A 15,924-nucleotide genomic window follows, 5' to 3' on the forward strand; every position below is an offset into this window, starting at 1 on the left:
TACATCTCTAGGTTGCCACCACAAATGCTCTTTTTTTTTTTCAGGGAGAAAAGGAATATACCTAATAATAGGTCCCCCCCCCAACTCCATTTAGGGTCTTTCCTGACTATCTATACACAGCCACCCCACTTAAGGGACTTCCAGGTCTTAGAAAAATTAAAAGTGATTTGTCACAAAAAGGTCAGGGGCCTCTGGCTTAGATCTCCTTTAGGAGTAAAGTATAAAACTGTTCGCTGTCAAGTTGGGTTTAATTTCTTTATAATTCCTCAAAATAATGGGAGTTCAAATTGTGTTCCATCAACAGGAGTGTGCATTTTGGTTCCTCTACCACTGATTGTGTGACAGTGAGAATTCCCTAAAGTTGGTTGCCTTGGGAAATAATAGTTTCCCTATCACCAGAGGTCTTCGAATGGAGAGCGGATGACCAGTTGTTGGGGATGATGTACAGGACATTCTGGGCCACTTCTAAATGCCTCCCAAGGGCACTTCTAACCAAGAGATTGTGCAGTTTCTTAATTTCTCTAAGCCCATTTCCTCATTTATAAAATGGACATAACAATACTTTGATTCCAAGTTGCAAAGAAAGTATGGCCCTGCATCAGTAGAGCACGTTCTTCACCTGAGACTTCCATATACCCAGTGCCTATCCCTGTCACTTGTAACCTCACAGGGGAATTATGGGAGAAGCACTTTGTAAACCTTAAAGGACTATATGGATATGAATTATTATTAGAAAAGAATAAATGTTCACCTAATTAGAGATCTAGATGGAATGGTCAAAAGTATTTATTTTTTAAGGAAGAAGACCCCCAAATCTTTGGACCATCTTCAATATGCACCACATAATATAAATTCAGTTTTGCTAGATAAATTTGTCTCTAAATGGGAGCTCTGTTTAATTAATTATTTCAGGGATGATCGTCAGGACCACATCCTCATTTCTCCGACGAACCACTAAGGAAATGGAGTCACTCTCTTTCACAGCTTCAATGACATCTGTGATGGAAGTGACAGGTTGTCCGTTTATGCTGGTAATCACATCGTGGTTTCGCATCCCAGCGCTGGGGGAAAAGATGAAAGTAGAGAACTAGAGAAAAGTCTTGTCTTTACTAGGCAAGAACCACACATCCCTAAATCTAGAACATAACCCTGTTTCTCACACGGAATTTCTGCTAGAAAGTTTGGAAATAGTTCTGCTTTGTTCATCTTGGAGGATGGATTGTGTTGGGAAAAATTAATCACCATTTCTAGGCACCCACTAGCTTTCCAAAATCCCACTCCTACAGGTAAGTAAACAAATGGTAGACTTCCACTGGATTTTCTCTCTTACCCCTGAGCTTCCCCATCAAACTAACATTAGCTCATAAAAATCTTATTAAATTATTGACCCCAGGAAAAAGTGAAAACTGTTGTGTCAAGATAGAGATGTTTTTCCCCAGATATATCATCTGTTTGACCCTAAGAGAAAGGTCTCTGGTTCTTTTTTCTTTTCAAAAAATTCCTATAACTAGGGAATATAATAAGCTGAACTATAGTCTAATTCAAATCTAAAAATATAGGGTTCTGTCTCTAGCCTTCCTTCTGAAGTGACACTTTGATCAGCAAAGTTATAGATTATAAACCTAGTTCACTGGCTTCATTTGGGAGACTAGTTCCTCAACATGTAGAATCTGTTGTTCTTGATGTGGAAGAGGTTCAAATGTGAAACACCTCAATAGAAATGTCAATAGAGTCGTAGCTATGCTAATGTTTGTGTCTGAGACGTGACTGTCTCAGGAGATACATGCCAGTAGAGACTCATGATGAGAGATTAGGAGCCCCAGCAATAGTTATGACATTTATGAGGAATGGAGTTAGGAAGTAACTCAGGAAATTTGAAAGAAATAGTAAGTTTAGAAAGGATGGAGAAATTTTAGAGGAGATGAGAGGTTTAAGAATAAAAAGGCTGAACTTTAAGAATTGGGTCAATTTAGGAGTACTGACCATGGGCCTCTGTTCAACAATGCAGGAGACTAGGAATAATTCTTTGTTCAGAATCTAGGGGAGAAGGCTCTCTTATGAAAAACACTTTTGAGCTAGGACCAAGGCAAAGTCCTAGGAACCAGACAGAAGGAATCCTGCTTTCCTATAACTGAGAGAAACAGTTGACCTTAGATTGGAAGTCACAAGTAAAGGAGAGCTGGAGATAACTATAAAAACTTATATCTTTTACTTTTGTCAAGCTAAACTGAACAATAAGATGGTGTACTTGTAACTTCCATATTCTGGATATGGCTTGTACCCCAACATTCTCCTTTTAATAGCAGCATGTTCATTTCATAGCAGTTGATCAAAAGTGTTGAAGAACAGACACAATAAGGAAGGAGGGGCACTGGAGGGAAAGTCTATGCAATCATGAGTACTGTAGTTACAGGAGAAAACAAGCATCTCATGAGTGGTGGTAGCAGAAAGTTTCCAAAGCAGGAGCAGAATAATCTGAGGAACCTTCTCTTTAGGAGCCATCCTTGGGCTTATTCCCTCATATCAGTCAAAAGAGACTTCTGACTGCAGCCTCTTAATAGTGACACTAAGGCTCTACAGAAGTATCTTGCTTTTTAAAATACAGGGTTATAGATTTAGAGGTGGAAGGGATCTTAAGAGGTCATTAAGTCTAACCCCCTCATTTTATAGATGAGGAAACTAAAGAAAAGATTAAGTGGCTTGTCCAGAGTCACACAGCTAGTAAATGTTGAGGACAGTATTGGAACGCAGGTTTTCCTAACTCCCAAGTCCAGTACCCTCTCCACTATACTATGCTACCTTAGCATTAAAGACCTTTAGTAAGAACCTACACAAAAATTGTGCCTGGAAAATGAGAAATCCTAAAAATGGGGTTGTTGCCTCCCTCCTCAAGATGCTAAGAAAAAAGGAGGTCTGGTAATTTATCAAAACATTCTCATACTTGTAATTCTCCTAACTTATTTCACAAAAACCTGTGCTAGAAAATACAATGCTCACAACACAAAAATACTAGTACTCAAGTTGAGACCCTGCCTAAATACCAGTGATTAATTCCATATGATTTTCAAAAAGATAGATCTCATTTTGTCTTTTACCTTGCAGCAGGAGTTCCTTGAATCACTTCATATACGAAGACCCCAGAATTCACATCAGGGAAATCTGGATCCTGATTCTTCATTTCTTGGAGAAGGCTAAGAAACAAGCGCAGGTTTCCATGATGTTAAAATTAAAAGTGATGAATGAAATGTTCTGGAACCTGTGTGTGTTTCATTACAACTCATTTGGTCTCTAGGATGTAGAGAAGTACTTTACTTGGCTTAATAGTCACAGGATTCCACCGTGCTTAAACTCTCCCCAGGGTTAATAATTTAATTATATGTGTGTGTGCATATATGTATTTATATATGTGTGTGTATGTGTATGTGTGTATGTATCAATAAATGTGTATGACTGAAAAAAGAGATGGGTAGTCACAGAACAAGAGGCAACGCCTGAAATAAGTATGAAAGTATTCATGGAATTTTTAAAAAGCTGGAGGGGGGAGATGCTCCATAGAGGGGAAGGGAAGAGTGGAGGGAGAGAAGGAAGTTATGAAAGGAAAGAAGAGGACAGAGATGGGTTGCATGAGTGGAGGGAATACCCACATCCCTGAGATCAGAGATCCAGCAAGATTGCACTAGGTATAACCGTAACCTGGCTCTTATACAGAGCCCTAGAAGCAGCAGTAGAACTCATAAGATGGCTACTACAGGATGCATAGCATGAGAACTCTGATCAAAGCAGTGATAAATCCTAAGTCCAAAAGAATGAGGATGAAACATGCTACTCTTCTGACAGGATAAACGTGACAGGCAGAAAGAGGCATACATTTTCAGCTGTGGTTAATCTGGGAATTTGTTTTGCTAGATGACTTTGATATGCTGAGCAATTTGGGGTTTTGGTGGTTTTCTGTTTTTTAATTTACTCAGTGTTTGGCTGAGGGTGGTGGGGAGGGAACAATAATGGGAAGGATAGATTCATTAAAAAATGCTTGTTACTTAAAAAAAAAAACCCAGCATAATTTTCATGCCCTTCCAAATATACATGGAAAGGGGCAGCTAGGTGGCGCAGTGAGTAGAGCACTGGCCCCGGAGTCAGGAGTATCTGAGTTCAAATCTGGGCTCAGACACTTGACACACTTACTAGCTGTGTGACCTTGGGCAAGTCACTTAACCCAAATTGCCCTGCCCTCCCCCTTGCAAAAACAAAAAACAAAACAAACAAATATACATGGAAAACTGTAAGAGACAGAAATCACAAATGATACCATGGTGAAGTAGGGTGGGCATTATTTATTGTCATATTCACCAAAGCAAGCCAGAATGCTAAGGGTTAGGAAATTAGCTAGAGTCCAATTGCTTTCCATCCTATGCTGTTGATCTACAACCACAGCATGTAAGTACATGCACAAAATTACACACTTACCTCATAGAAAGAGGCAACATCCGGAGGCCTAAATATTTCTTCTGGGAAAGAACTTTTCCTAGAAATAAAGAATCTAATGAGTCGATGACACCCAACAATCTCCCTCCTCTGGGACAGATCTTAAAATATGGGTGCTTCCACGTGACAATCTGCTTTTCCCTCTTGTCAGCTGACAAGCTGACATTATTCTTATTATCATTATCCTCCAAGGAATCGTATTTCTGTAGGAAAGTGGTCAAGAGCTCCCTTGCACAAAGTTTATGCTTAGGTTACAGTTCAGCCTAGACATTCTGGCCACCATTACGGGAGTGGATCACCAATACCCCAGTTTTTATTAGTGTACACATAAACTCTTGTGGAGAATGCTAAGAATTGAGTATGTGAGTGTGAAGAATCCTAATCTTCCTTACCTTTTAACTGGCGCTGATGAAATTCTTCCAAGAATTGTCTAATTCGATCTGAGGGAATAGCAAAGGAAATTCCTGCTGTCACCTTCAGGGTGTTTATGCCAATGACTTCGCCATCCTAGCAAGGGAGAAGATAGACTTCGGTCAATGAGTTTTGTGCAAATGAGCAATATTGAGCCAATGGAGCAAGGAGCCAATTATCCTATGGTCAGAAGCTACTGTGGCTGGTGGAATTTTGTACCCCTTAAATAGATACAGTAGGAGAAAGATTCAGCAAGGTTCCAGGTATGCTAGGATAGCTATGGCTACATACAGTTGTAAAAACTACCATGTATACAGGAGCCATGAGTCACAGTTGGTAAAAAAAATTGAGAAATTCTGGATTTTGTATTTTGTGTAGTGAGCTAATTCTTTCCCTCTGAAATTCAGTTAGCTTCAGAAGTGAATTAGAAGCTTCCATTTCAGAAGGCAAGTGATGGGCCAGTGCCTAGGAGATCTTTAATCTTGGGATTGGAACTAAAAGTGGAAGGGGAAAATCTCATAATTGTTCCCATGTCTACAGTACTTAGAGATTAACCAAGCACTTCCCTCACAAAACCTCTCTTAAGGGAGATAGTGCAAATACCATTATCCCCAATTTACATCTAAGAAAATATCTAAGACTTAAAATAAGTACAATTTTTTTTACTCTAGATCTAATGCTCTTTCCATTATGTCATCCTGCCTTTCCTGTTTAGAGCAAGAATTCTTTAAAGACCTTTTGTATGTCATGGTCCTCTTTGGCAGTCTGGTGAAGCCTATGGACTGTGTTTCAGAATAATGTTTTTAGGTAATTAAAGAAAATACCTAATTTCAGTTAGAGGTTAGTGAAAATGAGGAAGTAATTTTTCCCGTCAGAGTTTATTGCCCTCCCCCTCCCCAAAATCTATCCATAGACCCCATGTCTATGGTTAAGAACCCCTTGCTTAGAGAAACAATCATGGTTGGCCATGGATGCTGCAAAGAAACCAGAAGAAATTCCCCTGTGTATTTGCTTTGTCAATTAATTTGTGTGTTTTGCATATTGCATTATAAAAATAGCTTGCAGACCCCAAAACTGCTTTAGTATTTAAGGAGGGACTTCCCCCTCCCAACTCCCCAAAAAGTCTATAAAAAATAAGAACTGACATCCAGAATACATCACCATATGCAATGGATCAGATGAATTATTTATTTCCTTGTTTCATTTCTATTAGAAACCAGATGCTCAAACATTTCCCCTACAAATCTAATAAAAATTTTAGAAAAAAAATGAATGAGACATAGCAAAGAACTGTTCCTCTGGTTAAGACTAAAACTTTCTCTAATATATAATATGCTGTATACAATGAAGAGTTTGGGGTGGAGGCAAATTTAACCCAACGTGTTAAACCAGAGGTTATCAGTGATCCAAAACCATTCAATTCCTTGAGGGCAAAGATGGTTTTTGTCTTTCTCTGTATCCCCAGTACTTTAGCCCAGTGGCTGGTACATAGTAAGTGTTTAATAAATGCTTGTTGACTGATTAAAGTTGCATATAATACATAGTTTTTATTTTTGTCCAGTTAAAAAAAAAAAAGCACATGTTGACCTTTCTCTTTTCTGACCACCATTTTGAGTGAAAGGGAGAAACGAATGAAAGGGAGAAAAGGAAAGAAGGGGGGTGAAAAAGAGAAAGAAATTTTTAAAAATTGAAGGGAAACTGAAGGCTAGCAGCTTTCCAATGAAGTCATAGGCTTTGGATTTTCTTTAATAGTTTCCTCTAGCTCAAAGAACAGGAATAAGCATCTCTTTACAGAGCTCCTCAAACACCGATGCCCAACCCTGGTATCATGGAGTTTGGAAGGACCTCAAATGTTAGGAAGAGATTTAGGGCAGCAGAGAAAAATCAGCTACTCACCAAGTTCAGCAGAGGCCCCCCAGAATTCCCGTGCTGCAAAACAGAATTAGAGAAAAGCAATCACAAGTGCCAGACGAAGTAGCCCATCTAGCCAATTACTATATATATTATCCTCAAAAAGCAGGGCTTTAAAGCCTTTAGTTGCTTGGGGCATTGGATAATACGTTATATTGACAGAGGAATTCTTTACAACAAATACCAATCCAGTTAAAGTAGTGCTAAAATTCAGCACCTTTTAAAGTAATATTAAAAGGAATCTACCACACTGAACACCAATTACCGTTGTTATATGTCAAAGATTTGTGATTGAATCAATGTGGTACACTCTTCACAACACCAATCACAATTCGTCTAAAACACAGAAGAGTTTTCATGAGTTGCTGTGACTGAAAAACTCATCACCCTGTGGTCTCTTCACCCTGTACTGAAAAACCCCTTCAAACTTAGCTAGAATGTTCCCTAAAATACCAACATATGACTTATAGCCAGGTCTGTACTTAAGTAAATTAACAAACATTTATTAAATGCCTATTTTGTGTCAGGCACTATATTATGTGCTGAGATGAAAACAAAACAGTCCCTGCATTCCTTGAACTTATATTCTAACAGGCAGAACACTATGTACACAACTATCTAAATTTAAATGTACACAACAAAGTGTATATACATGTAAACAATGTGTATAAATGTAAATATACACAACAAACTAAATAAATATATAAATTTATAAATATACATATATAATTTTATACAGATGTGTGAAGATATATCAATATATATATGTATGTATGTTGGATAGCTGTTTGATTTCATCAATGTTGGAAGCCCCCATGAGAAATTTCCTCTACCAAAAAAAAAAAAGCATCTTCTCTGCAACGAAGAGTTTTAGCGAGATAGATATTGTCAGGGCACTGAGAGATCAAGTGACTTACCCAGAGTCACTTAGCCAGTATGTGCTAGAAGTGGGACTTAGATTTGGTTATCCCCAAGTCTGAGGCCAGCTCTCACTATAACAAACTTCAGGTAAATACTTGAAGCCATTCCAGCTTAGTAGGACCTGCTAGAAATTGTGATTTCCCTGGCAAAACCTTCAAGAACCCAAAGTCATTTATATACCATGATGAAGCAAGACAGACTCATCTTAAAAAGAAAAAAAATATTTAGAGACCGAGCCCTCGGTATGTATTTCATGACTGATGCCGAGAACCAGGTGAATTCTAGACATCAAGAAGTCACTCAAAGAAGGAGGGGGGAAAGGTCTAAAGATTCCCCTCCCTTTCCATGATCAGAGAGTGGGCTTCCTAAGCTGGCTTACATTAATGATGGCATCAGTCTGGATGTAGTCCATGTCAGAATCCTTTAGACCCAATTCCTTGCCTCCTCGTTGAGTGGTGCTGACGATTCCTGCAGTCACTGTATTCTGAAGGGAGAAGGGGCTGCCCAGAGCCACCACAAACTCTCCTGCTTGCAAGTTGGATGATCGTCCCAGGAACAAAACAGGAAGGTCAGTCTGCATTGAGGGCAGAGGGGATGTGAGGGGGAAATGGAAACAACATAGACAAGAGATAAAATTGTTATTAGCCACTGGTTATATACATATTTATATTTGTGTACAGTCCTGACATCACAGTTGCTTACAGTCTAAAACTCTCTTACCCCTACCCACAAAGACTATCAAATAGTTCTCCCCTAATTTCCAACATTCACTCTTCACAAAATATTACTGACTATATCTGAGGATTTGTGGTTATTATAGTGCAGTAGTTACAGTAATTAGTAAACCTTAAGTAGGTAAGGTACAGAACTTAAAGTTAGCAATGAAGCACTGTTCCTGCCCCAAAATCAATGTTAAGCCATAAGCAGAAAGGGAGATCACCAAGAGTACTGAGAGATTTAAGAAACTAAGAGATACCCCAGTATTCCCCAATGTGAATGAGGTAAACTATGTTAGACCAGGGAGACTCTAGGTCATTCAGAGGACCTCAAGCATGCATTTCTAGAGAGAAGATGGCTCCTTGAATCTGAATTCTGATGAGGAGTTAGCAGAGAAAACTATGGATTACTGATGGCATGGGCTTTTACCACAAAACCATTGATTCAAGTTAGGAATATATTTCTATTCCCCAAGAAAGCCTCAAGAAACAGCTTAGGGGAAAAGAATGGACCATCCACTGTATCCTTTCTGGGAAAAGATAGCTACAGACACCCTTGGCACATGCTCTTCCAGCTTCAATATCAGTAATGTCTGAATCACCCATATTTTGCAACTTACACAATAACCCAAAAAATCAAGTCAATAAGCATTTATTAAGTACCTACTATGTGCCCCAGTACTGTGCTAAGCCTTAGGGATACAAGGAAAGGCAAAAGACAATCCTTGCTCTCAAACAGATCAAAGTCTAATGGAGAGACAACATGTAAACAACTATGTACGACCAAGATATATACAGGATAAACAGGAGAGAAAAGTAAAAATATAAATAAGATTTGAAAACTTCCAAGAAGCAGCAAAACCAAGGAAGGATGGGATCATTAGATGGGAAAGAAGAGAGAGGAGAATAGAGAGGCAAGAAGGAAGCTCAACAGAAAGCATGTTACAAAAGGTAGAAACTATGATAAGATATTAGAAAGAAAAAACTTGTTAATCCCAGAAAAGTGATAGGTTTAGCTTTGTATCTATGCAGCCTTACCTCTGGCTCAATCTTGATGAGTGCAAGGTCAGTTTTTTGGTCAACATCTTTCACCGTTGCTTCATATTTGGCCCCACTCTGGAGTTCCACATTGATCCGCTGGCGGTTAGTGAGGACATGAGCATTGGTAACAATGAGTCCATCCTCAGACACTATGAACCCTGAGCCACTGGATGCATGGGTATATTCACTGCTTAAAGGTGACCTGAATCAGCAACATAGTAGTATCAGAAGCCGAGCAAGCAAACTTGGCTTTCAACATATGTGTAGGAGGGGTGAGGAAGGCAGCATGTGCTTCCTCTATGGAGGGATCTCTCCCCCTGTATCGACTCTTGAAAACCTGAAGCCGTCCTCCAGCTTGCCATGTGATGCAACCACCCTCCCCCTAGGTCATCCCATTGCTGAGATGCAGCCACATTTCAGACTTTTTTCTTCATTGATGCTCCCTACTGCCACCGCTCCTCATTCCTGGATCTTGCCCAGGGTGAAAACATTATTAGTTGTGGCCCTGGTAAGCAGATAACAGTAAGACTAGGCAGTTAAATACCAGACTGGAAATTCAAGGATTGTGTGTTTTAATCCTTACATTTTACCTAAATCCTGCGCTTAGTTTTCTGTCTATAAAATAAAGATGATAAAATGATATCTTGCAACTATTTATGTGCTATAGGAATCTGTACTTTGAATACATAGACGTACCAGGGATGTGCTGGTAAATGTTTAACAACCAGCTCTTGGGGTGGGGGGATGCACTCCTTTCATACTTTTAAGATTAATCTGCATTATTATTTTCTCCACCACTTTCTTGAGTCTAGATAATAAACAAAGCCCTGATTTGTAGCATTTGCCAATTTCCAAGGTGCAAATGCTCACACTGAAAATTTAACAACCAGCTCTCTAAAGTCAGTTCAAGCTGGCTCCAGCACACCCCTAGCTCAGCAATCACATACAAGATATGAATATACCTTCTAGTTGTTTTGCTAGGATAAAGGATTGAAGAGTTCTCCCAATGTTGCCCCAGAAAGAAAACCAATAAGATGGACCATGTAGGTCCTACAAGCATCTTCAGCTTATAATGATGCTGGTGATTTTTCAGCTCTTCACCTGCCTCCCTAGTCCTCATTCTCATCTTGAATTCTGACTAACATGGGCAATAGTGTGCTCCATTAGAAAGAACGATGAGAGTCAGAAGGACTAGTATTAAGGTCCCAGGTCTAACACGTAGAGAAGTGACAGCAAAGAAATCACTTTATGTCTCTGAGCTTCTGTTTCCTAAAAACAGAAGTAACTATATCTACACTATCTACCTCATAGAATTTTTGCAAGGAAATCATTACATGAATTCTTACATGAACTATTCTTAACATCACAGACGAGCTTAGGAAAAGGCTCCCATATCTCTCTGTCTTTTAACTCTTCCCAGGCACAGTCCATAGAGCACCTAAAATAATGTTCCAATTCTATTACTATGTCCTGGTTGCTTTGTGAATATAAGCAACATTATGACCTGTTTTAGCAAAGAACATGAACTTTACATCTGAAGGGCTCTCATTAGATATGTTTTGGTTGGACACAGAGGACAGAACTTGAAGCAGTCATCAGAAGTATATTTGGGTTCAATAGGAGGGAAAACTCCCTAAAAATTAGATCTACCCTCAAATGCAATGGACTTCCTTGGTGGGGTGGGTAGTGAGCTTCTTGGAGGTTCAATGGCCATGGTCAGGGATGTTACAGAGAGGATCATGGTTTGCAGAGGGGTTGGGCTGGATTACACCTAGATTACACCTCTACTAGGATTACACCTATCGGGATTACACCTCTCCCCAACTCTGTATCTCATTTTATGATTTTAAATACTGCTGTGGGGGATAAGGACTGGATCTGGTAAAGAAAAGTCCTAATTGAAGAAAATCTCTCTACCAATGCAGCTCAGTACCTTCTCTGCCACAGACAGCCTTAGAGAGCCATCTAGGGCACTAAAGTAAGTGACTTGTCCAGGGTCACACAGGCAGTATATGTCAGGGACAGGACTTAGACTGAGGTTTTCCTGGCTTTGAGATTGACTCTCTCACCACCACACCATGCTATTTTTTACATTTATATGTGCATGTATATATGTACATATATATACACACACACATATATATGTATACACGCATATATGCATACATTTACGTTATCTTTTACGTTGATAATAAACATTTTACATTTTTACAATAATGATTTATTGAGCACCAATTATGTGCCGGGCACTGTGGTAAGCACTTGGGGATACAAAGAAAAGGTAAAATATAGCCCCTTCTCTCACAGTCTAACAAGAAGACAACATGAAACAATTATGTACAAACAAAGCTATACATGGGATAATATGAAAATAATTAAGAGAGAAGACACTAGGATTAAGAGGGATTGAGAAAGGCTTCCTGCAGATGGTATGATTTTACCTGGGACTTCTACAGGCATTTCCATGCAAACAGTTCAGGTTCTCTTCTGTGTAAAAGAAAACTTCCCCAGAGAGTTTTCTCACCCCGTTGATTGGGGAGCTCATCAAATTAACCAACCATGACTTCCCACAGCAAAGGATTTGCCTCCTGGCCAGCTTCAAATGTTAGTACTCCCTGACGGCTAAATTCAATTCTACTCCTCCACATTAGAGCTTTGTTCTAGAAAAGCTTTGTTCTGCACAACTAAAAATCTCCACCCCTTTTCTGTGCACCTGGTATTTACACTCTAGAGATTTTGCCTTAATTTATGTCTCTGGGATACCTAGATAGGACACAGCTACCCTCCCCCCCTTACCCCAACCTATTACCTGCGGAACAGCTCCAAGTGTACCACAGATGGCGCCACCTTCTCCACCACCTCAACGATGAAGTTATATTTGTCCCTGAGATTGCCTGGGCTTCTGGTCCCTGGGAATGAACGTGATCATTTGGATGGTGCCTATGCTGGTGCCCATCACATCAAAGCAACATCCAAACAACCGACCCCCCACCTTTGACAGATGTCTCTCACAATATAAAATGTGTCTCCTGGTATTTTCCAGTGAGGTCTCACATGCTTTGAATCAATGAATAAGAACTCATTTATGTTCATTATAGAGGGAAAGTGCAACATAGTAGAAAAAACCAAAAACACTGGATTTGGCACTAGTGGTTGTTGTTATAGTTCAGTCATTTACAGTTATGACCAATTCTTCATGACCCCATTTGGGGGCTTCTCAGCAAAGATATTGGACCTGGGTTCAAATCCCAGCTCTGCCACTTAACTACCTCTGTCACCCTGAACAAATATTCACCTAAGTCTCAGTTTCCTTTTTTTGTAAAATGAACTCTAAATATATGACCACATTCAGCAAGTATTCATTAAGTGCCTGTTATATGCTGTTAGGCACAGGAAATATAAAGACAAAACCAAAACAATTCCCACTTTCAAGGGAGAAATAACATGCATATAGATAAATATAGAAAATATGTGCAGAACAATTGTATAAATTATAAGTAATTGAAGTGGTGAAGGGGGCAGGATGAGGGTGTGAGGGGTGGAAACCACTAACAGGGAAATTAGGAAAGGGCCTCCATAGGAGGTGTCTGACAATCATTACTGGAAGGATGCTACAAAGCAGAAGTGAGGAAGGACAGCATTCCAGGCATGGGGATGGGTGGAGGGAAGACAGCCTGTGCAAAGGCATAGACTGAAAAGCATATTTGAGAACAAGCAAGCAGACCAATTTGTCTATAACATAGATAAATGTGGTGTGGAAGGTGGGGGTGGGGATGAAATATCATCAATCTGGAAAATCTGGAGCCAGATTGTAAAGGGCTTTAAATTCCAAACAAAGGACTTTGTATGTTCTTCTGGAAGTAATAGGGAGCTTTTGGAGATTCTTGAGCAAGAGATGGATATGGTTAGACCTGAACTTTAGGAATATCAGTTTGGCAGCTATGTGGCATAAGATGGATTAGAAATGGAAGAAACTGGAAGCAGGGAGGCAAATGAGGGGGCTAGTCCAAGCAAGAAATGATTGCAGCCTGAACTAGGGTAGCCACTATGTAAGTAGAGATAAGGGAATAGGTGGAAAAGATGTTAAGGAAGAAATCAACAAGTTTGGATGGCTGACTATTTATACTCTTTCGTTTTAGGTTGTTTCCCCTGGTAGACTGTAAGTTCCTTGAGGGTAGTGACTATTTTATTTTGATCTTTGTATCTCCAGCATCTAGCATAGTGTCTGGCACATAGTAGGTACTTAGTAAATGCTTGTTGAATGATTATGAGGGGTGAGGCAGAATAAAGAGTAGAGAATGAATCTGAGGTCCCAAACTTAGATGACTGCAAATGTGGTAAGTACCTTCAATAGAAAAAAAAAAAAGAAGCCAGGAAAAGTGGAGGGATAAGTTCTGTCTTGAACATGTTGAATTTGAGATGTCTTTAAGACACCAGGTAGAGATACCCAACAGGTAGTAAATAATACAGTATTAGAGCTCAAAAGAAAGATGAAAGCTGAATTTGTAAACTTTGGAATGACAAGAAAACAAAAATTACCCTTGCCCTTGCTAGGTGCTTTCCTTGATGGTTAGGCAAAATCTAAGTCCCCACCTCCACCCTTGCCCCCAGCTCTGAATCTTATTATCTTATTTGATTCTCTTCCCCATCCCCCGACAATCTTATGAAGTAGACAGGGCAAGTATCAATTTATATACAAACATAGAAGTGGGGCTCAAGGGTAGTCATACGCTGAAATCTCCAGTCCAGAAAGTATCAGAGGCAAGATTAAAACCTTGTTCTCCTTGCTTCCAATAATGCTAAGCATTATTGCAGAGAATGAAAGAGGAGGAAAAGAATGAGAAGGGGGGAAAGTAGGAAAGGAGAAAGAGGAGGAGGAGGAGAAAAAGAAAAGGAGGAAGAAAGAAAGAACTGAAAGGAAGGAAGGAAGGAAGGAAGAAAAGGAAAGAAAAGTAAGAGGGGGCCTAGGAGAGAAGATCCTAATTATTTCAGAGAAAAAGAACATGAGAGAAAGAAGTCTGAGAATAAAAACGCATGTCACTAGGAGAATCAGCCAGGACCAAAAGAAAGGAGGAAAAAAATGGTGAGACACAATAGGAAGAATAAGGTCAGATAGATCTAGACAGCTAGATGGTACAGTGGATAGAGGGTTGGACTTGGAGTCAGACAGACTGTGACCACCAGCGCATCATTTAACCTCCCTCAGCCTCGGTTTCCTCATTGATAAAAATGGGTCTTATAATAGCACCTACCTCCCAGGCTGTTGTGAGGCTCAAAGGAGTTGACATGTGAAAAGCTCTATCTAAATGCTGGTCATTAGACCTAATTGATAGATTCAAATGAGAAAGTGGATGTGAAATATGTCTGCAAGGCCAAAAGGTGCTGCCCAAATGCTCATTTAAGATCCTGATTGATCACTTAGGTGGAACCGAGAATGGGGGTTGAGGACTCATAGACGGACCGACAATTGTTGGAACAGGGGCAGGAGAGGACCGGACAGCAAGCTCACGCCTCTAGTCGAGCTCACCTGAGTTGCCACAGTTTCCCTTCTCCACCGGCACGGCTGGCAGACCGCCTCGGAGGCGGGCGACTCGGTTCTCTGCTCGGAGCGCGCAGAGACTCCGGTAGGAACGACCGTCGTTGCCACAGACTGATACCTCCGAAGCCCGGCAGACGCAGGTACCGAGATGGCCCCGGGTCTTGGAGGTCCTGCTCTTAGAGGTTCGGGTCATGCGGCACCGCAGCCCTAGGGCGCAGGGCCGGCTCCAAGGGCCCCCGCACATTTCTCCTTCCCCAGCAGCGCATACCAGGCAGCAGTTACAACGGTCAAGCTGTGGTGACGCCCCCATGGGGCAGACTGGAAATGGGGGACAGCGGGTCGGTTCGCAGGTGGATGGGCAGGGCGTCGGTGCCCAGAGAGGTCCGGCTTGGATCCAGGGCATCGCTACCGTGGACAGCAACAGCAGCAATAACGGGAGTAGACGGGCCTCCCCAGTACGCAGCGCCACAGCCATCTCCCTCTCTCCTTACTTTCTCCTTAACTTTCTCTACTCTTTCTGTTTGCCCTGGCACCCAATCCAGTAGAGTCTTTAGGACAAGCAACATCCCCGCCGGGCCATGGTGCCGCCTCTGCCCAACTGTGCCAGTCCATAGCTTTTAAGCAGTTGAGTCCCACGAGGGCGGGATCTAGTTGAACCCTTCTAGCTGAGCCTTCCCTCCCTCCTCCTCCCCCAAACACACATTTGCTCCCTTTCGTCACTCCCTCTCTTTCTCTTACCCCAACCCAAAGGAGAAGAGAGAGCTGTCAGCATAACTAAAAATCTAGCCATAAAATTCAAAACACTTAAATGATGTAGAGCTGAAAAGGATCTTAAAGATTCTATGGGCCAACTCTCATTTTACAGATAATCAGGAATTATGGGAATATGTTGAAAGTGAAGCT

At 40.7% G+C, this 15,924-nt stretch overlaps 1 protein-coding gene across 1 annotated transcript; it reads right to left on the bottom strand.

Moving 5' to 3' along the window:
• Nucleotides 1-829: 829 nt before the first annotated feature.
• HTRA4 (HtrA serine peptidase 4) lies at nt 830-15,496 on the bottom strand. The gene is made up of 9 exons (XM_036749999.1): nt 15,010-15,496; nt 12,292-12,391; nt 9,480-9,684; nt 8,105-8,299; nt 6,790-6,822; nt 4,875-4,989; nt 4,465-4,522; nt 3,096-3,191; nt 830-1,061 (listed from the first exon to the last, which is right to left on the bottom strand). Exons 1-9 carry the CDS (start codon nt 15,494-15,496, stop codon nt 896-898), a joined length of 1,455 nt encoding a protein of 484 aa, XP_036605894.1. The 3' UTR covers nt 830-895.
• Between the last annotated feature and the right edge of the window lie 428 nt (nt 15,497-15,924).

Source organism: Trichosurus vulpecula, chromosome 3, assembly GCF_011100635.1.
Source record: "Trichosurus vulpecula isolate mTriVul1 chromosome 3, mTriVul1.pri, whole genome shotgun sequence".
In the NCBI taxonomy this organism is placed as follows: Eukaryota; Metazoa; Chordata; class Mammalia; order Diprotodontia; family Phalangeridae; genus Trichosurus; species Trichosurus vulpecula.